Below are 23,575 nucleotides of genomic sequence, written 5' to 3' on the forward strand. Positions count from 1 at the left end.
AAATATTATATTTTTCATGTTTAATTGACGCGATCGATTTCTGCTTACATATTAAAACAAATTGTTATATATATTATACCTATTACATTGTGCTACACATTGTAGTTACATTTACTGTGCGTGCGTGCATGTCATCTGCTTGCGTCAGTGTTTGGATAATCGGAATAGGGAATAAGGCTGAAGTAAAAATGTGTGGAAACAAAAGTTATGAGATTTGGAATTGCTAATTTATCCAAAACTACATTATTATTTATATTTCACTTTTGTAACACGTTAAATACTGAATAAGACGTTTTTAGGATCTGAAAGAAAAATTAAAAGAAACCTTAATATAGAAGATAAGACATTTATGAAAATTTCAATTGTATTTTCGTAAGTACGCGACAAATATCAGTAATATCACAAACAGCGTATCTCATTAATATGTCAAATATCACAAACAGCGTATCTTCTTAATATGCCAATATTTATTTTGACACCAAAGTAATAATAATACTAACGTTACTGTAAGACTGAAGGGATAGAGTTATCAAGAAGCTGCTCGTGAACTTTATAGGAATAGTGCTACGCATCATGATCATGAGCAATCCTTTTTTCTCTCTGATTGATAGCAATGGCCAATCCATACGATATATAGTGTCTCCTATGCTCGTACTCTGCCAACGTGACACAAATAAATTTATCATTGCATAATAATACCAAATAATTTTATTAATAATATTAATTTCGCACACACACACACACACACACACACACACACACACACACACACACACACACACACACACATATATATATATATACATATGCATTAACTATAATCTATACGTAGAAAATGGATATTCTTAATGTACTCGAGGGTCGAATCTAAACTTGCTCCACAAATCATTTGCCAGATTATCTAGCAAAAACTTATAAAAAATTAAACTGTATATAAAAGCACTCGCCATTTTCCATTAATTCGGTAAAATACATCCTTTTGGTACGGAATATTTTGATACGGATTATGGAGAGTATAGAGAGTTACCTTAAGTATGACTTCGTTTCCGGACCAGCAGTAAACGAAAATTTGTGCAAACATGCAAATCGTATATACCAAAAAAGACACAAGTCCAGACAGTTCCGCAGTATGGGTTGACAAGTAATATACACATGTACATAATACTATTATACTACAAAAAAACTGAACGAAGAGCACCTGGTTGAATATGACGTTTACCGTTTTAGCGTATCTGCAATGGTTTCATGTTAATCATGCATTGAATGCGAGTAATGTCCATTTCTATTAACGCAGGTTAATTTTGATCTTGGTTTAACTTACCTGTTATCCTTTCCTAGTTCTAAAAGTTAGAAAAAGATAGAAAGTAAGTTAAACCGAGATTAGAAGTTAATCTACATTGGTAGAAATGGACAATTACTGTTATGGTATATAATTTTATAACATAATTCCAATAATTTTAAACATTGGGGGAAATGTATGTTTTAGCATGCGTCATTTACTAAAAGAAGAACTACTTGGTTCTAAACAGATACTTAAATTAATCTAATTAAATTTTATTTTTCTGCACAACCTACCACGGATTGACTATATAATTAAATCATTTTTTGAGAATGCTCTGCTTTCGAGCTCATAATAATGGTCTGTTAATTGCAATTAATAACGTTAATTATCTTATCTTTTGATTTTAAACGATTTTTCGTCATAACCATCAATATAATTATTGTTGTAAATAACAGCAGTTCTTAGACGTGGAAATTAAATAATGGACACGCGCATGCACACATACACACGTACATAAAGAGGCGACTGAATATATGCATAAAAACGGAATCTTACGTGACTCACCTGTAAATGCTGAGGTGATAATGTACGCATTCCGATATCCCCACTTCGTTCTTATTCGACGTCGAAAGTGTACGTCCCAGATCTCTAACTGTTTTATTAATTATAAATTTGTGAAGACGACTTTCGAAAATTTCAAGTTGGGCGCACGTTTGTATGAGCAATCCGAGAACTAGAGTTTCCGTCCCGACATTTATGATACAGGCGAAAATTAAAGTTAAGATTTGATGAATCGATATAATCCAGAACACCAGAGGTATATTATAATTCCATGGTAGCCATACTCGATAAGGTAAATGACCGTGCATAGCATTTAATATTGATCCTAGAGTGAGGCCTGTAATGGAGCCCGTCGCCAAAAAAGTGTATCTTAACGAAAACGTTCTGCAAACATAGAACCGATATTAAATTGTATAAACGCACAAATTATTTGTACTTACATTGTACAGAAATAATTAGAAAATTTTAATAAATATACGAACTCACCTGATAAACTTATCAAATTTTGTTTGGATAGCTACTTCATCTTCGTTTCGAGGTTTATGTGGTGCTTTCAACAATAATTGCACTATGTTGATGATCGCATTCCGACGCACAACAACGACCGTCGCTTTACAACAAACAGCAACAATAGTCAAAAACATTAGAGTATTAGCGGTAAAATCATCGATATTGTCGACAACAAGTACTATATCCATAAATTGAGTTATCATCAAAAAGTATTCCGAAGATACTATAATAAAGGTAAATATACTATACAGCAGCTTGGCACCATCCGATGACCATTCAACAGGTCGCCATATACCACCAACGGTATACATTGAAAAATGTAAAGAAAGTATTTGCATATTTAAATCTCTTCCTTTACAAACAACTTATCAGTGTATTGCACAAAAGTATAACCTCTTTCTACATGTAAAGTAATATCTAAAAAAGTAGTTTGCAGAATTGCGAAAAGTATATCTTTTCTTAATTATATTAATTATATGTCCAGGCGTGTATTCGATGAAGAAAAATTTTATATACGTTTAACGTACATACACAGATCGCGTCCAATGCTATCGCGGGTAAAAACTGAACAACCTTATTTAAACGGAATGCAATATATACGATACGTGAGAATATAACTAGAAAGCAATATTTGTAAGCATTTATAATCACACACCTTATTTCGAAATATCGGCTCCTCAGAATTGTGGCTGATAATGCAACAAAATTATAAAACAAATACACTGATACGACATATGTTATTTTATTATCGTAATGGTCAATAAATTTCACTTAAATGTAACCGAGCACGTCTTGCGACAGACTGTGTATAGTTTTACCCTCTTCAGCATCTTGTCAACCCTACTACAATTATCGCCATTAAAAAATCGACATGAAGTCATTTAATCATTTATTATGGAGTGCACGTTCTTTTCCGTTCTTGCGAATACTACAATTATAAAAGTTTTCCTACTTGCAATTATCGAGGGATGTTTTCCTTTCACGCACGTTGTCATATTCCCGTTGAATAAAATATTTGTACGTCTCCTGTCCATCGGAACTACGAAGAATATCGTACCTTCCGCATACAGTTTCCCGTTTTATTACATAAAAATACAAGACGAGTGTAGCGATAAGAATGTGATGCATAATATACTCAGTGTCAGAGCATATTTCTCAAGTTGCTTGTATATCTACGAGGTATGACGAGTGTACAGGGGAACTACCATGTATTAATTCTATACTCAGTACATCACATGTAGCATATAGCCTGAGAAATTATTCTTTCCTGACTTTAACGCTAGAGCCGAAATTTGTGTTGCTTATACGTCAAATCAAAATGTGCACAATATTACAGTGTAAAATGTGCAATGTTTATTATCTTATCGCGTTAATATTTTTAAAATCAAAATAAAGAGTAAGGTTGAAATAAATACGCAAAATATAGAATTTTCAAGAAATATGCAGAAATTTCAAGATTTGGTGTTACTAATTTACGAAAGACTACTCAACTATTATACCCAAATACGCGTTAAATTATAGAAAATTTATATTTCATATTATCAGGTTACCTCTATTTCATTTCATTTTTACATATAACTGACAATGATAATATACCGACAAAAAACTGAATAAAGAGTGCTGGATTGAAGGTAACGTTTACCGTTTTAACATATCTGTAATAGTTCATGCACTTAAATAACATATACACTTATTATATAAACATTATAAATATACACATATATGTAAAGAAGTTTATTATTAATAGCATAAAAAGGAAATGTCATGCCACTAACTTGTAAATGCTGAAATGATGATATGTAGGTTCCATTATCATTATTTTTTCTTCATTTTGCGATGCAAATAAATATTCCATGTACTTGGTTGTCTTATTAGTTACCAATTTCTGCAGATGAAGTAACGTATAAAGTGTTTAAATACTTTCCAAGTTAACTGTCACACATCCGCTCGCCAAGTATGACGGGTGAGGCAGAAGACTGGATTATTTCTGGTACGACCGCAAAAGAGTGTCGCAGGTAACGTATAAGAAGACATTATATTTTTCATGTTTAATTGACGCTCGATTTCTGCTTAGATATAAAAATAAATTGTTATATGTATTATACCTATTACATTGTGTTGCATGTAGTTACATTTAGTATGTGTGCGTGCGTGCATATTATTTGCTTGCGTCAGTGTTTGAATAATCGGAATAGAGAATAAGGCTGAAGTGGAAAAATGTGTGGAAACAAAAGTTATAAGATTTAGAATTTCTAATTTATCCAAAACTACATCATTATTTATATTTCACTTTTGTAACACGTTAAATATTGAATAAGACGTTTTTAGGATCTGAAAGAAAAATTAGAAAAAACCTTAATATAGAAGATAAGGCATTCATGAAAATTTCAATTGTATTTTCGTACCGCGACAAATATTGATAATATCACAAACAACGTATCTTCTGAATATGTCAAATATTTATTTTGACACCAACGTAATAATAATACTAACGTTACTGTAAGACTGAATGGATAGAGTTATCAAGAAGCTGCTCGTGAACTTTATAGGAATAGTGCTACGCATCATGATCATGAGCAATCCTTTTTTCTCTCTGATTGATAGCAATGGCCAATCCATACGATATATAGTATCTCCTATGCTCGTGCTCTATCAACGTAACACAAATAAATTTATTATTGCATAATAATACCAAATAATTTTATTAATATTATTAATTTTTACACGCACACATATGTATGCATGAACTATAATCCTTATGTAGAAAATAGATATTTTTTATATACACGAGCGTCGAATCTAAACTTGCTTGACAAATTATTTGCCAGATTATCTAGCAAAAACTTGTAAAAAATTGAACTGTATAAAAGCACTCGCCATTTTCTATTAATTTAAATCGGTAAAATAAATCCGTTAGGTACGGATTATTTTTCGATACGGATTATAGTAGATGGAGTATAGAGAGTTACCTTAAGTATAACTTCGTTTCCGGACCAGCAGAAAACGAAGATTTGCGCGAACATGCAAATCGTATATACCAAAAAAGACACAAGTCCAGCCAGTTCCGAAATATGGGTTGACAAGTAATATACACATGTACATAATACTATTATACTACAAAAAAACTGAACGAAGAGCACCTGGTTGAATATGACGTTTACCGTTTTCGCGTATCTGTAATGATTTCACGTTAATCCTGCACTGAATACGAGTAAGACAATTGCTGTTATAATGTATAATTTTATAACATGTTTGTTTTAGTATGCGTCATTTTGAAAGAAGAATTACTTCGTTCTAAATATGTAAATTAATCTAATTAAATTTTATTTTTCTGCACAGCTTACCACGGAATGACTATATAATTAAATCACTTTGAGAGAATGCTCTGCTTTTGAGCTCGTAATAATAGTCTATTAATTGCAAATAACGTTAGTTGTGTTATCTTTTGATTTTAAACGATTTTCCGTCATAAGCATCAATAATTATTGTTGTAAATAACAGCAGTTCTTAGACATGGAAATTAAATAATGGACACGCGCATGCACACATACACACGTACATAAAGAGGCGACTGAATATATGCATAAAAACGGATTCTTACGTGACTCACTTGTAAATGCTGAGATGATAATGTACGCATTCCGATATCCCCACTTCGTCTTTATTTGACGTCGAAAGTGTATGTCCCAGATCTCTAACTGTTTTATTAATTATAAATTTGTGAAGACGACTTTCGAAAATTTCAAGTTGGGCGCACGTTTGCAAAGACAATCCGAGGATTAGAGCATCCGTGCCGGTACCTATTATTGCGGCAAAAAATGAAGATATAATTTGATGAATGGATATAATCCAGAACACTAGAGGTATATTATAATCCCATGGCAGCCATATTCGATAAGGTATATGACCTTGCATAACATTTAATACTGATCCTATTGCAGTGCCTGCAAAGGCGCTAATCGCCAAAAAAGAGTATCTTATCGAGAACGTTCTGTAAACATAGAACCAATATTAAATTGTATAAGACGCACAAATTATTTGTACTTATAATTTACAGAAATTTATCTTTAAAAAATTTAAATAGGGGAAAGTGGGATAACTGCGGACAAGGGGTAAACACGAACGATACTATATTAGAGTAGTGATATTCTCCTACCTCTCGTACAACTGTGCGTATATCGGCTATCGCTGGGTGCGAGAAGCGGGAGAACATCATTACTCTAATATTGTTACAATAGTAATTTTTCGCGTTTACCCCGTGTTCGCAGTTGGAAGAGAGTTACCCCACTCTCCCCTACTATTTTGTAGCTCTATATGCATTGAACCTGTATGTTCAATAATTAATTTAAAATGATATTTAAGAAACTCCTTTAAAAAAAAATTGTACCATATCTTTTTATATGTGAAAATGATAATTTGGAAATATGTGATCAACGAAATTAAGCAAAAAATAAATGGTCCAGAATTTTTGTTAAAGGAACAACGTTAATCAATATCACACTGATCAAATTCGGGCGATACGGAAATAATATATGCTGGACGTATATATAGTAATAAATCATTACATAAACATTTTAAGTCGGTAATATTAATATAGTTTAATATCGAGACGTTTTAATAAACATACGAACTAACCTGATAAACTTATCAAATTTCGTTTGGATAGCTACTTCATCCTCGTTGCGAGGTTTATGTGGTGCTTTCAACAATGATTGCACTATGTTGATGATCGCATTCCGACGTATCACAACGACCGTCGCTTTACAACAAACGGTAACAATAGCCAAGAACATTAGAGCATTAACGGTAAAATCATCGATATTGTCAACAACAAGTAATATATCCATAAATTGAGTTAACACCAAAAAGTATTCCGAAAATATTACACCACAGGTAAATATACTATACAGCAGCTTAGCACCATTTGATGACCACTCAACGGGTCGCCATATACCACCAACGGTATATATTAAAAAATTTAAAGAAAGTATTTGCATATTCGAATCTTTTCCTTCACATGTAAAGTATCTAAAAAAAGTAGTTTATAGATTTGCGAAAAGTGTCTTTTCTTAACCCTTAAATGCCACCCGGGGTCCAGCGGACCCCAGACCCTTTAGAATGATATATTTTCAAATGTTCCCGCCAAAAATGGAGCTCATATTTATTTATTTATTATTTATTATTTTTTTGATTTTGGAGCCAATATTTTAACTGTTGGCGATCTTAATTTTTTATACTATGTTGAAATTGAAATTTTAACAATATAAGCATTTTATTCTCTTTTCTAAGCCTTGAACAACATTGAAAATAATTTTCATAACTAAATATCAAAAAATCAATAAGTAAGGAGACATTTTTCATGCTGGGGTCTTTTAGACCCCATGTGTCATTTACGAGATTCTTGAGAGGTGTGGCATTTAAGGGTTAAATCTATTATATAATTATATGTCCAGGCGTGTAAGGTAATTATGAGAAAAATTGAATTTGATACAGAAGGTAAAATATATTATATAAATAGATTACATAAAGTATTAAATTCTACAACTTGATTGCAAACACTAAATACATAAATGTATCCGATTAAAAAAAAATTTATACGTTTAACGTATAAAATACAGATCGCGTCCAATGCTATCGCGGGTAAAAACTGAACAACCTTATTTAAACGGAAAGCAATATTTGTAAGCATTTATAATCACACACCTTATTTCGAAATATCGGCTCCTCAGAATTGTGGCTGATAATGCAACAGAATTATAAAACAAGTACACTGATACAACATGTTATTTTATTATCGTAATGGTCAATAAATTTCACTTAAGTGTAACCGAGCACGTCTTACGACAGACTATGTATAGTTTTACCCTCTTCAACATCTTGTCAACCCTACTACAATTACGGCCATTAAAAAATCAACATGAAGTCATTTAATTATTTATTATGAAATGCACGTTCTTTTCCGTTCCCTTGTGAATACTATAACTGCAAAAATTTATCTACTTGCTGTCATAGGGGAATGTCGTCCTTTACATTCACGCACATTGTCATATTCTCATTGAATAAAATATTTGTGTATCTCATGTCTATCGGAACTGCGAAGAATATCGTATTTTTCGCAAGTTTTTCATTTTATTGCATAAGAATACAAGACGAGTGTAGTAAGAATGATGTTTAATATACTTCTCATATTTCTCAAGTTTCTAGTATCTACATCTGCGAGGTATGACATGTGTACAGAAAAATTATAATGTATTAACTCTATACTCAAAACATATCATATGTAACATAGACTTAGAAATTATTTTTTTTTTACTAATGCTAAAATTAAAATTAGTGCTGCTTATATGTCAAATCAAAACATATTTTACACTACAGTGTAAAGTATCTACATGCACTGTTCATGCATTCGTGTAAATATTTTCTTAAAATCAGAATAAAGAGTGAAGTTGAAAAATAACTTTCATTACACTAAATCTTGAAATATATATTTAAAAATTTAGTGTTACTAATTTACGGAAAACTACACAACTATCATGCCCAGATACACGTTAGATTAAAAAACATTTATATTTTATAACAATAAAGAACTTCACGCTCGGTCAAAGCATAAGCTAATAATATAGAAGACAACCAATTTTTCGAGCAATAAAGGATGTTAGAAAATATTTTTTTTTATAAAAAAATTAGTATGTATTAGGGCCGGTTGTTCCAACCTATTGGTAAACTAACTAATAGTTAAATCATATATGTGTCTTTGTTTTTCTTTTAAATAAAACAAGGATAGACATATTATTTAACTATTAGTTAGTTTATCAATAAATTGGAACAACCGGTCCTTAATGAACCAAAATTGACAAGCTTACGTTTCGTACCATATTTCATCAGAACAGTATTATTTCTATCTTTGATTACTCTCATTTGTAAGCAATCGCTTCAAATGAACTTAATGTAGGTTATCTTTTCATTATCTTATAGTATGTATTGATTAATTTATACTGTTCTGATGAAGTCCAAGTATATATGACACGAAACGTAAGCTTGTCAATTTCGGTTGATTAATAAACACTAGTTTTTTTTATTTAAAAAAATATTTTCTAACATCCTTTATTGCTCGAAAAATTAGCCATCTTCTATATTATTAATATTTTATACTATTATGTTACTTCTATTTCGTTTTTGCAGGACGTTAAACGCAGAATATGATGTTTTTAAGATCTGAAAAATATTAGGAAAAATATAGTATATATAATATTTATTCAGTTACCAAAGTAATAATGCTACTAACACTCTTGAACGATTGAAGAGATAAAGTTATCAAGAAGCTACTAGTGAACTTTATAGGAATACTGCTGCGCATCATGATCATCAGCAATTCTTTCTTTCCTTTAGCTGACAATAATGGCCAATCCATATGATATACAGCATCACCTATGCCCATACTCTTTCGATAAAACATACATAACATTATTATACAATATTAGTATACAATAATCAATAATATATATTGAATAACGTAATATTATTTATTTTACACAATGTGTGTGTGTGTGTGTGTGTTTATATGTATGGATATAGGGTGTCCCAGAATTCCCGCATGTGGAGTATTAGACGTGATTCTTTATGCTAAAAGAAATAACTTTTTTCTGTAGCAAAATTGGGTGCGATAAGTAGTTTTTATTGAGGAGCAAGTTAAATTTAACGAATGTGTGTTCTTCCTACGTGGCGCTCAGGACCGATGCGCACTTCTCAATCGCTTGTACATAGTTCTTGATTTTTTTCTATATCATATTGCTTAAAATTTGATAAAAATTAACAAAATAAATATTGCTTTTATTCCTTGCATAATAAATAAGTAAAAGAATTGTCTGATTCCGAGCACTGAAAATCTGAAAATAAAGAAAATGTAAATAGTAATATGTTTTGTGAGTTGAGCATTCTATTATTCTAAATATTGCACAATTACGTATAACAATTACATAGTATTACTACACTAACGCAATTTTGCTAAAGGAAAAAGTTGTTTCTTAGCATAAAGAATCACGTCTTGTACTCCACATGCAAAAATTTTGGGGTACTCTGTATATATGCATACACATATGAATGTCTTCTATTCGAGTATAAAATTTCTTATAATTTGTTAAAGAAGTTAGATTACCTCGAAAATTTCGTTAAAAATTAAGTTGTACGAAAATACTCGCAATTGTCCATTATCTCATTATCATTATCTCAGTAAAGTACATGTATTTGATAGGTAGACGTAGAATGCCGATAGTTACCTTAAGCATGACTTCGTTTCCAGACCAGCAATAAATATAGATTTGTACACATATGCCAATGGTATATGCTACAAACAATCCAATTTCAAACGGTTCCGTAATATGCATTAATAGATAATATACACTTATACATATTACACATGTACTAACAAGAAACTGAATAAAGAGTACCACTCTGAAGATATCGTTTACCGTCTTGGCATATCTGTAATGGTCTCATGTTAATTTTGCCTTGTAAATGACTAAAGCCATTACTACCCATACTATAATTATGTAACATATATGTCATAAATTTCAAATGTGTAGAAAAATTATGTGTGTATTATTTACCAAAACAAAAACTTCTTGTTTTAAAGCAAGTATAGATCTAATTTATTTTTGTACATACGCAAACCATCACGGAATAATAACAAACATATCTAATATATATTTATATAACAATATATTGAAGTTACATTGTAGGCCAGTCAAATTAGACATTTGAGGTCGAAAGTGATGCGAACTTTTTTATTCCTTTTTAGGCGTGTTGGGGGTGTTTAGAAAAGCTTATTACTGAGTTGTCGTGTTATTTGACCCAGAGCTTTTTGAGGGGGGGAGGGAAAACCAGAATTTTCGCGGTTTTTTGCATTTATCTCGTTTCGATTAATAGATAGCACTTTTTCGCTCCTGAGAAAGTTGTAGGGCTTGAAAAAACGAAGAAAATGAGCGGTGACTCGTTCCGATTCGTCAAAAATTGAGCCCAGGGGAGCCTCCGGAAGTCGCGCGTGTCGAGCCGAGCGTTCGGAACTCGGCGCGTTTATAATTCTGTATACTTTAATATTCAGAAATACTTGAAAATCTTTCTATCAATAATGTAATGCCGACAAAAAATAGTATGCATTGAGATTTTCAATAGAATATTACGAAAAATTATTATTAATATAATAACACTTAACACTACATTTTTTCGAATTAGTTCCTTGTTATTACTACATTATAAATATATTTATTTACAATTAAACATTTAAGTACGCAATAATTAATGTAACTGAACAATTTCTTAAAATGACTATTTCGTGCCGATCACATGACTTTCGGGCTCTCTACTGTATGCAATTTTCAATGAATTTCGATGTAATGTGCGGCTAATGGTAGGTATTTTCATCCTCTACAAGTTTCATATTAGTCATTTTTCGATTGCATTTATCAGAAAAGAGACAGAAGCGAAAAACGCGCCGAGTTCTGAACGCTCGGCTCGACACGCGCGACTTCCGGAGGCTCCCCTGGGCTCAATTTTTGACGAATCGGAACGAGTCACCGCTCATTTTCTTCGTTTTTTCAAGCCCTACAACTTTCTCAGGAGCGAAAAAGTGCTATCTATTAATCGAAACGAGATAAATGCAAAAAACCGCGAAATTTCTGGTTTCCCCTCCCCCCTCAAAAAGCTCTGGGTCAAATAACACGACAACTCAGAAATAAGCTTTTCTAAACACCCCCTACACGCCTAAAAAGGAATAAAAAAGTTCGCATCACTTTCGAGCAAAAGCCTTTTTTTTGTCTAATTTGACTGGCCTATTGATAACGCCCTATTATCGAGATCGTATATAGTAATTAATTATCTTTTAATTCCAAATGATATCAGTTACATTATCTATCAACTTTACACAACTTTCCATTATAAATACCAATAGGAATTACAAAAATGGCGGTTAATAAATATTGCAATGAAATAACACACACACATATGTAAAGTTATGTTTGTGTAAGATACGAAGGGATTCGACTAACTTGTAAATGCCGAGATGATGACGTATTATTTCCGATATGTTCGTTTTATCTTCATTTAACGGAGAGAGTGCATGTCCCAGATATCTAACTGTGTTGTTAATTATTAATTTGTGAAGACGACTTTCAAAAATTTCAATCTGGGCGCACGTTTGTATAAACAATCCGAAGATTAAGGTGTCTGTGCCGAGACCTATAATAGTGGTGAAAATATGACACATGAGTTGCTGAATGCATATAATCCAAAATACTAGAGGTACATTGTAATCCCATGGCAGCCATATTTGACAAGGCAGTTGATCCTGCATAATGTTTAATACTGATCCTATTGAGACTCCTGTAAGGGCGATTATACACAGAAGAGAGTATTTTATTGACCATGATCTGTAAATATAAAAGTGAAATTATATTTTATTAATTTCCGTACTTTTATAATAATGAAAATTTGCTTGCATTTATAAGTTCTGCAGAAATTTATAGTGATGTGATGTAATTGTTATTTATATGTGTGTTTATGACTGTCTTCCCCCCCCTCTCTCTCTCTCTCTCTCTCTCTCTCTCTCTCTTTCTCTATTTGTTTGTATGTATATTTTACGTGCGTATGTCAGAATTTCAAAGTCTATGTTTTAAAAATAATATTTAGAAATTTGTTCTACAAGAAACATTCATTAATTTAATTAAATATAAGAATTGATTACGTGAAGAAATATAGGAAAGGTGATGTTGAAATACAAAATTATCAAAATTGAGCAAAAAATAGGTAAGATATAATCGCATGAAGTGATAAAGTCTCAATTTTTATCAATACTAATTGAATTCAAAAAGATCAGAAATAATACGTATTAATTGTATACGAATTACGTTATTGCATATACATTTTATGCGATTACTCTATATAATAAATCATCATTAGATTATCTTAATAATTGTGCGTGATACTTACCGGATAAATTTATCAAATTTAGTTTGTATTGCCACTTCGTCCTCATCTCGAGGTTTACATGGTGCTTTCAACAATAATTGCACTAAGCTAATAATCGCATTCCGTCGTGTTACAATGACAGTCGCTTTACAACAAACAGCAACCACAGACATGAACAATAGATAAGTGTTGACAAAATCATTGATATTGTGGACAACGAATACTATATCCATACATTGAGTTAACATCAAAAAGTATTCCGAAGATACCATAATAAAGGTAAATATACAATACAGCAGCTTGGCATTATTCGATGACCACTCAACAGGTCGCCATATACCACCAACGGTATACATTAAAAAATTTAAAGAAAGTATTTGCATATTTATATTTCTTTACAAATAACTTATCGATGTATTTCACAAAAATATAGCTTCTTTCTATATGTGAAGTATCTAAAAAGGTAGTTTAATGAATTGCGAGAAATATCTTTTCTTAAATATATTACAAAATCAATTCTTTATTCTCGACAAACTGACAAAAATATAAATATGTGCAGTACGTTTCGGCTCTTGGTTTGAGCCCTTCTCAAGTGCGGTCTAAAAACTAAGAACACAGAGTTGTATAATACAATAAATAAAAGATAGTCATTAAAATTAGAGAGCATTACCTAATCGTCAATTTTGACTCGTCATGTGGTATTCAAAAGACATCCTTGTGTTTATGGGAATGTTCCAACATAGTCATAAAGTACAACTGTAGACAATTGCTCATATAGAAATCATAAGTGGAGAGAGACTCATTTATCAAAAATCCACGATTATGCATATCGAGTGAGAGGATCTCCAATGTGACGTGTCATGCGAATGGAAGTATTCAGGAGACTAAACGCTGACAAAGAGAAACGAATCAAGGGGTCAGAAAGGTTGACAAGAGGAAAAATAAAGTATAAATAATTAAACAGACGAGATGACACCGTCATATACGGAGTTTAGATTCTCAGTGTCCCTTTGGAGATTAATGGTATCTTTCTGTTTCTTTATAAAAAACATTTCAGCAATCTGTCTCATTCTCATATTACACTCCTTGTGCAAGATTTTAGGCACTGACCACTTAAAATTATGGTTGTTGTGTAGTCGATGTTTGCTCACAACCGAGTGATTGCTGCAATGTTTTTTGATATCATTACAATGCTCCTTGATTCTAGTCTCTAGGTGTCTCTTTGTCTGCCCTATATAAGCAGCATCACAGTTTTCACAATCAATTTGATACACAATATTCGTTTCCTTGTTTATTGCAAGTCTATCTTTACCCTTTTTAATGACTTTGTTAAGTTTCTTCGGTATCGTATATAACACATCCAATCCAACACTTTTTAAAGTACGACGTATACCCTCGCTTAAGCCTTCGATATAAGGGATCACTATATAATTTCGCGTGTCAAATGTACTGTCCGGACAGCTATCGCCAGTGTTACTCATATCTATTCTGTTTTTCAGTTGCATTAATCTATTGTGTATATATTTATTCACCAACTTGGTCGGAAAGCAATTATTAGCGAGGATGTCCTCAACTAATTTAATGTTTTTATAGTGGAACCGATCATCAGATAACAAAATTTACAAATTAAATATATTAATTAAATATTTAAGCGTATAAGGTAATTATAAGAAAAATTGAATTGTATATAGAAGATGAAATAATTTTGTATGATCTGGACCGCGCGATGTACTAAATTCCACAAACTGATATTTAAATTGCACACTAAATATCGAATGTGATTATCCAATTGTGATAAATTTTAATAGTTTAACGTACAGATAGCATCTAATATCATCGCGGAATAAAAATCGGATGACCTCACTTAAACGTAATACAATGTATGTTTTATATGAACATATTCTCAATGCAGTACTTATCAGCATTTATCATACATTTTTTTCTGGAATGTCGGCTTCTCAAAATTGTGGCTAGTAATGCAACAAAATTTTATACGAGTGTTATATTAGTTAAATTATATTAGTGTTGATACAACATGTTATTTTATTATCGTAATGGTCAATAAATTTGATTTAAATGCAACACCGGCCACGCTTTGCGATATACAATACATAGTTTTACCTGCTTCAGCATATTGTCAACCCTAGTACCATCAATTATATACGGCCATTAAAAAGTCGACATGAAGTAGTGTAAATCATTTATTATGGAGTGGACGTTCTTTTCCGTTCTTGTGAATACTACAATTGTAAAAGTTTTCCAACTTGTAATCATCGAAGGATGTTTTTTACATTGAGACAGCATTTATGAATCCTGCCGCGGCCGAGTCCCTCGGCTAATAGGGCTTTCATATATTTAAGTCCGCGATAATTATACCGGACGAAATTTTGGACGCCAATCGGTTTTGTCGGAACCGATAAACCTTGACCGACGAAAATGAGACAACACTAGGCAGGTTCAGTTGGTGGACCCAAGGGAAATAGATAAATAGATTTGCAAAACGGAAGTTGAGATGAAGAAATATAAATTTATTCTAACTTACAGACTTAATTTTAACTGGCGGATTTCTGCATTGTCCGATGCTATCCAAAGTGGGATAAATCCCGAACCACAAAATCAAAATTTTCACTTAAATATACTAATATACAATTAAGGTTTCTCGAAGGCTGACCACTCGCTTCAACAGACGGAAGGGAAGTGTCTCCTCTCTTCTTCCTGATTGCTGCGTGGCTCGTTTCCCCCGTTTCCTACTCGATATTATCGATCTTTCCACGCACGCGTGTCCGAAAATTCCACGGCGCTCGATAATACGCGCGAAATTAAAGATGTTGTATGTTGCTATAGCTATATATGTAGTATAATTTTGTTTTCTTGATTAAACAGTGTAGAGCTAATCTCAGAAATTATTCACAAACAACATGATATCATTGGGACAGAAAAAGCGTAAAAATTGCAATTTTGTTCCATTTTTGTACTTGATATTGTTTAAATAAATCATAAAAAAATTGAAAAAATATATATAAACAGAAAATCTTAAAAAAAACCCTAATTGCAATTCTCGATGTCATAGAAATGTACCATAAAAATTTCATTCATTTTTACCGTACATGAGCAGAGATACATATTATGATATTTACATGGGAAGTATATCTATATATATACAATTTCTGTAACTTTTAAAACAAATATCTCAGAAACGGGTCGGACAATCGATCGCAAATTTAACAGGTTTTTGGGATATATAAGTGCACAATTTCTGTAAATTTCAGCTTTATCCCTTTATTTTGACATAAGCGACATACATCTTTAAACGAACATCTAAGACGCCAAACCATACAAACATAAAAACACAAAGATTTACATTAAGCGTGAGTTAGGATTAACATTATAAGCGTGATGCCTTCCGCAACTCTTCGAGGGAGTAAAGCGTTGATGTCGAGGGAAATTTTAATTTCTCATTTTTCTGTCACATCATTCACGCACATTGTTACATTTCTGTTGAATAAAATATTTGTAATAACTTCTGTCTATCGAAACTATGCTAAACTTAGTGCCGTTACTGCCGTTTGTATGTGAAATCGAAACTTTTATTATAAATACAGTGTGTAAAAAATATATGTATATTTAATATATGTGCATTAGCGCCAGGATGTTTAGAATCGTAATAAAGAGTAAGGTTTTGAAATAAATGTGTAAACAAAAATTTTAAGTTTTTTAAACTAATTTATAAACAACTACAGAATTGTCATGCCTAATACTCGTGGTTACTGATATTTTACTTTTGAAGTACGTTAAATGCTGAGTATGACGTTCTTAAAATCTGAAAAAGAAATTAAATATGAGATGTAGAATGCGGTAAAGTTATTATTAAAAATGTTGACTGTGCTTTCCAACATGCACCATAAGTGTGTCACTGAGAATATCGCATATAAATAATTATTATGGCCACCTAAATATTTGTTACAAAAAGCCTACTAACATTGCTGTAAGACTGAAGGGACAGAGTTATCAAGAAGCTACTAGTGAACTTTATAGGTATTGTGCTTCGTATCATAATTATCAGTAATTCTCTCTTTTCATCAGTTGATAATAGTGGCCAGTCCATACAATATATAGCATCTCCTACGCTCGTACTCTGCCAAAATAACACAAACAAATTTGTCACTTCTGGCACAAAAGTACTCGCGAGTTTCCTAACTAAAGTATCTCATTCTGATATTGTAGAGAATCGATTATTAATTACCTTAAGAATGACTTCGTTCCCAGACCAACAATAAACGTAGATTTGTACAAACATTCCAATGGTGTACAATAAAAAAGTTACAGATTTAGACAGTTCTACAATATGTATTGACATATAATATACACTTGTACATAATATTAGTATACTTCCAAAGAATTGAACGAAGAGCACTTGGTTAAATATACCGTTTACCGTTTTGGCGTATCTATAATTGTTTCACGTTAGTTCATACATTGCATATGAGTAAAGTAGTAACAATTCTGATATATAATTTTATAACATGATTCCTACGAATCCAAAAATTGTCGAAGCATTTGCAATGTTTTATTTTCTTAAACAAGAGCTACTTGGTCCTGGGCAAGCATTTAGACCTAATTTCTACATATATTAGATCTTACGCAACTTATCACGAAATGACTATATAATAAAAACTGAGAGTGCTTTGTTCTCGAGCTCGTAACAAATATATGTATCAATATCAAATAACGTCAGTTATATTAGCATTTTTCTTTGAACATCCTTTTGTCATAAACTTTAATGATTATAGACAATAGCGATTTTTAAGTATTAGATAATTTTTAGAAATTAATAACACATTCAAATACGCACACACTCAATCGTACACGCACAAATAAAGAGACATTTGAATACATGCATGAAAATAGATTCTCTTACGTGACCCACTTGTAAATGCTGAGATGTTGACGTATACACTCCGATATCTCCGTTTTGTCTTTATTCGACGAAGAGAGTGCGTGTCCCAGACATCTAACTGTTTTATTAATTATTAATTTGTGAAGACGACTTTCAAAAATTTCAAGTTGGGCACACGTTTGCAAAAGCAATCCGAAGATTAAGGTATCCGTGCCGAGATTTATCACAGCGGAAAAAATTATAGTTATGATCTGATGAATAGATATAATCCAAAACACCATAGGTATATTATAATTGAATGGCAGCCACGTTCGATAAGGCAGGTGACCATGCATAACATTTAATACTGATCCTATTGTAGTACCCGTAACAGAGCTTATCACCAAAAGTGTGTATTTTATCGAAAACGATCTGTAAATATAAAAAGATTGTATTTAATAGCTGCCGTATATTTACGAGAATGAAAATTTACTTGTGCATTTAATTTGCGTAAATTTATAATAACAAAATTTAATTATTATTCTGGGATGTGTGTATATGTGTGTGTGTGTATGTATATATATATGCTATGTAATAATGCTTTAAAAAATATTATTTCTGAGTTTACTTTACAGGAAAAGTTTATTTAAAATATTTTTTAATTCAACAAACTAAAAATAATTACTAAGTTCTTAAATTCATATGATAATGATAACTTTGATATAAAATGAACACAGCACAATAATTAGTACAAGGTTACATAGGTTACAACGTGTTAAAGTTATAACAATCAGCAAATTTAATTGGATCTGAAAGAGTCAGAAATGTTACGTATAACACATTACGCAAATTAAATTCTTGCGACATTTTACACAGGTTAAATTAATGTGTCATCACAGAATTTCTCTTTTAATTATGTGTACCTGATAAATTTGTCAAATTTTGTTTGTATCGTCATTTCATCCTCGCCACGAGGTTTACACGGTGCGTTCAACAATACTTGCACCAAATTGATGATCGCATTTCGACGCACAACAACGACAGTCGCTTTACAACATACGGCAACAACAGTCAGGAACATTAGAGTGTTAGTGGCAAAGTCATCAATATTGTCGACAATAAGAACTATTCCATAAATTGAGTTATAACACCACAAAGTATTCCGAAGATATTACAATAAAGGCGAATACATTGTACAGCAGTTTAGCGACATTTGATGACCATTCAATAGGTCGCCATATACCACAAAGGTTAGATATTAAAAAATTTAGAATAAAATATTTGTATATCTTCATATTTATAAAGTGAGTGAAAGATCCGTATTTCTCGAAGAGCCTTTTTGCATAAAATACGACACAATGTAGCAAAAATGCTTAAAATATTTAGATATTTTCTAAATTAACTGTCTGGACATATGCTGATTACAAGTACAGCAATTATATACCAATTCTATACGCAGCACAATATCACATATGGCATATACTGAGAAATTCCTCCCTCTTGACTTCATATTAAAGCTAAATTAGTGCCGCTTGTACATGAAATTCAATGTGTAAAATGTAAGTAAGTATTCAATGTGCGTGCATTAACACCAGTATTCTTGGAATAATAAGGACCAAAGTTGAAATAAATACGTTGAAATGAATAGAAATTTTGGATTTATTAATTAATTTATGAAAAACTACATAATTATTGTGCCCAAGTACACGTTTGTTTATTTATATTTCACTTTTGAAGCACGTTGAATGCCGTGTATGATATTTTTAAGATCTGAAATGAAAATTAGAGAAATAGAATAGAAAGCAGTGCAGTTATTAAAATTTTCGACTTATATTTTTCGATATGCACCACAAATGCGTCACTGACATAATTTTGCATTCAAGTATTTGATTTGTCATCAATTTATAACAGAATTTATAACAGAACTACTAACATTCCTGTAAGACTGAAGAGACAGTGTTATCAAGAAGCTGCTAGTAAACTTTATTGGAATTGTGCTTCGCATCATGATTAACAACAAGTCCCTTTGTTCGTCAATTGATAGTAATGGCCAGTCCATGCAATATATAGCGTTCCCTACGCTCGTACTCTGCCAACATAACATAATTAAATTTATCACTTTGCAATAATACCGAATGGTTAACAATATTATTAATATTACTAGCATTATGTACACACACGCACGTACGCACGCACGCATACACTTCATGCATATGTACATATATGTAAAAATTTATATATACATACGTATATAGACTAGTGCCAGGTAAATCATTAATTTCTCTCGAAATTATGTTAAAAATCGAGTGTTCGTGAGTATCTATTACCTGAATAAAATACATCATTCTGGTGTAGATTGTAGATTCTGGTATAGATTACCTTAAGCATGACTTCATTTCCAGACCAGCAAAAAGCGTAGATTTGCACAAACATTCCAATGGTGTAGAATATTAAAGTCACAGTCCCAGACAATTCTGCAATATGTATCGTCAGATAATACACACTTGTACATAATATCAGTATGCTTCCAGAGAATTGAACGAAGAACACTTGGTTGAATATAGCGTTTACCGCTTTAGCATATCTATAATTGTTTCATGTTAGTTCTGTATATATTGCATATGAGTAAAGCTGTTACACTTTTAATATATAATTTTATAACATAATTTGTACAAATCTAAATTTCTCGCTGTTTCGACCCCGTATTAATTGTTTATTGATATCAAATGATATCAGTTATACTATATCTTTTCACTATAATCTTTCCATTATAAATCACAGTGATTACTGTCATAAATAATATTAATTTCTTAAACAGAAAACAACGCATTTGAATACGCACGCACACATAAAGAGACATTTGAAATACAAGATCCGTAAAAAAAAATACCCGACTTTTTTTCTTATAATTTTTGTTGGTATATTTATAACTTGTTCAGCCTTGTTGCCTTTAAAATATTTTCTTCCTCGATTGATACATCACTCCCAACGTCATTTCCACTTCTAGATATCCACGTTGAAAGGCGGAAGATCGCAGACAGACTTAGGCGCGATCCCGAAAGACGCGTATTAGAACTAATTCCAGAATTAGAAATTTGTGGAGTATCAACCGAGAAGGAACATATTTTGAAGACGACAGAGCTGAATAAGTTATAGATACGCTCGGAAAATTATAAAAAAAGTTCGAAAATTTTTTGGACAGACATCATATATGCATGAAATGCACAGAGTTTTACATGACTTAAGCCGGTTCTACAATACGTCGCAAACGATGGTAACTGCCAGTTGAAAAGTGTTATTTCTGCATGATTGCCGATTGCCAGTTACTGTCGCCAAAAAAGTTCACCAACTCTCTTTTGACAACCGCAATTGACAAGCGCAACATGGAAATAACACTTTTCAACTAGCAGTTGCCATCGTTTGCGACGTATTGTAGAATGGCCCTTACTCGTAAATGCTGAGATGATGATGTATGCACTCCGATATCTCCGTTTTGTCTTTATTTGACGAAGAGAGTGCATGTTCCAGATATCTAACTGTTTTATTAACTATTAATTTGTGAAGACGATATTCGAAAATTTCAAGCTGGGCACACGTTTGCAAAAACAATCCGAAGATTAAGGTATCCGTGCCGACAAGGATCATTGTGGCAAAAAGTAAAGATACAATTTGGTGAATGGATATAATCCAGAAAACTAGAGGTATATTATAATCCCATGGCAGCCATATTCGATTAGGCATATGACCTTGCATAACATTTAATACTGATCCTATTGTAGTGCCTGTAACGGCGCTAGTCGCCAAAAGTGTGTATTTTATAGAATACGACCTGTAAATACAGAAAGAAAGTTATATTTAATAACTTTTGTACATTTACGATATTTAAAATTTACTTATATATTTTGTAAATGTAACGAAAATTTGCGTTAATTTATGACAGGATTTAATTATTCTGTGGTTGCGTGTTTGTACGTGTGTCTATGTGTAATACTGCTTTAAAATAATATATATTTAATTATTTTTAATTCAACAAAATATAAATAGTTATTAAGTCATTAAATCTATATGACCATGATTATTCTAATAGTATATAAAATGAATAAAGTCCAACAATTATAATAAAGGTCCTGTAGGAAGCGCTAAAAATATAACATTTATGTTTAATTGGGTCCCAGGACAAAAAGAAATAATATGTAAAATTGTAAAATACAGTAGACGAATTATATTCTTGTGATCGTGCAAGGTACATTAAGGAGGGAAACCACTGTGACGGTCGGAAAAAAATGCAATTTTCGTGAATTTTTTTTTACGAAAAATAAGAATTTTAATTAAATCAGTTTTTTATTTCTTCAAAGTACATATATTGAATATATTATAAAAAAATAATCGTTAAAAAATATTAATATGTGCGCCTTCAACATGTGATGCCGTATACCTCCACAAAAAATCGCGGGCGTTCGTGCTCCGTCAGAACGGGATGTCTGAAATAAAAAAATTTGATGTCATTTTAAACTATACGAATGCAGTTTCCGTTAAGAGTACAATTTTTTCGATTGGACAATTAGTTTTTGAAAAACAATTTAAAAAGTGACAAAATTTTCGGCTAAATTTCGAACTTTTTCTTTAAAACTGCGCCATTTTGTTAAAGAATAATATTTCAAAAAATCCGTACGCTTAACTGAAACTACATTCGTAAAGTTTAAAATGACACCAAATTTTTTTATTTCAGACATTCCGTTCTGACGGAACACGAGCGCCCGCGCATCCACGATTTTTTTACGGAAATACACGGCACCACACGCTGAAGGCGCAAATATTAATATTTTTTAACGATTTTTTTTTTACAATATATTCAATATATGTACTTTGAAGAAATAAAAAACCAATTTCATTAAATTTATTATTTTTCGCAAAAAAAATTCACGAAAATAGCATTTTCTGGCCGTCACAGTGGTTTCCCCCCTTAATGTCCCATTGTAGGATTTTCTAATTAATTATACGTACCTGATAAAATTATCAAATTTTGTTTGTATCGTCGATTCGTCCTCATCACAAGGTTTACACGGTGCTTTCATCAATAGTCGCACCAAATTGATGATAGCATTCCGACGCATCAAAACGACAGTGGCTTTACAACACACGGCAACAAGAGTCAGGAACATTAGAGCATTAGTAGCAAAATCATCAATATTATCGACAATAAGTACTATATCCATAAATTGAGTTAACACCACAAAGTATTCCGAAGATATTATAACAAAGGTGAATATGTTATACAACAGTTTTGCGACATTTGATGACCACTCACTTGGTCGCCATATACCACAAAGGTTATATATTGAAAAACTTAGAGAAAGTATTTGCATATTTAGAACCTTTTTTTT

General features: G+C 31.8%; 3 protein-coding genes and 1 pseudogene across 3 annotated transcripts; all 4 read right to left on the reverse strand.

The window, feature by feature from the left end:
• Window positions 1-205: 205 nt before the first annotated feature.
• LOC139772721 (uncharacterized) lies at window positions 206-13,698 on the reverse strand. The gene is made up of 10 exons (XM_071706607.1): window positions 13,337-13,698; window positions 12,397-12,777; window positions 10,630-10,834; window positions 9,639-9,794; window positions 9,517-9,568; window positions 2,330-2,705; window positions 1,847-2,227; window positions 1,028-1,232; window positions 501-656; window positions 206-302 (listed from the first exon to the last, which is right to left on the reverse strand). Exons 1-10 carry the CDS (start codon window positions 13,696-13,698, stop codon window positions 258-260), a joined length of 2,319 nt encoding a protein of 772 aa, XP_071562708.1. The 3' UTR covers window positions 206-257.
• LOC139772614 (odorant receptor 46a-like) lies at window positions 4,431-7,411 on the reverse strand. The gene is made up of 5 exons (XM_071706429.1): window positions 6,989-7,411; window positions 5,964-6,344; window positions 5,323-5,527; window positions 4,847-5,002; window positions 4,431-4,684 (listed from the first exon to the last, which is right to left on the reverse strand). The coding sequence occupies exons 1-5, from the start codon at window positions 7,348-7,350 to the stop codon at window positions 4,640-4,642; spliced, it is 1,149 nt and encodes a 382-aa protein (XP_071562530.1). The 5' UTR covers window positions 7,351-7,411; the 3' UTR covers window positions 4,431-4,639.
• A 3,505-nt stretch (window positions 13,699-17,203) lies between the features above and the next one.
• Window positions 17,204-19,486, reverse strand: LOC139772714 (odorant receptor 46a-like; annotated as a pseudogene).
• Window positions 19,487-19,832: 346 nt separating this feature from the next.
• Window positions 19,833-23,557, reverse strand: LOC139772613 (odorant receptor Or1-like). The gene is made up of 5 exons (XM_071706428.1): window positions 23,196-23,557; window positions 21,640-22,020; window positions 20,571-20,775; window positions 20,125-20,280; window positions 19,833-19,961 (listed from the first exon to the last, which is right to left on the reverse strand). The coding sequence occupies exons 1-5, from the start codon at window positions 23,555-23,557 to the stop codon at window positions 19,917-19,919; spliced, it is 1,149 nt and encodes a 382-aa protein (XP_071562529.1). The 3' UTR covers window positions 19,833-19,916.
• Window positions 23,558-23,575: the final 18 nt, after the last annotated feature.

The sequence above is a fragment of the Temnothorax nylanderi genome, unplaced genomic scaffold, assembly GCF_030848795.1.
Source record: "Temnothorax nylanderi isolate EJ_2023f unplaced genomic scaffold, tnyl_v1.0 TNYL_tig0052_pilon, whole genome shotgun sequence".
NCBI classification, from domain to species: domain Eukaryota; kingdom Metazoa; phylum Arthropoda; class Insecta; order Hymenoptera; family Formicidae; genus Temnothorax; species Temnothorax nylanderi.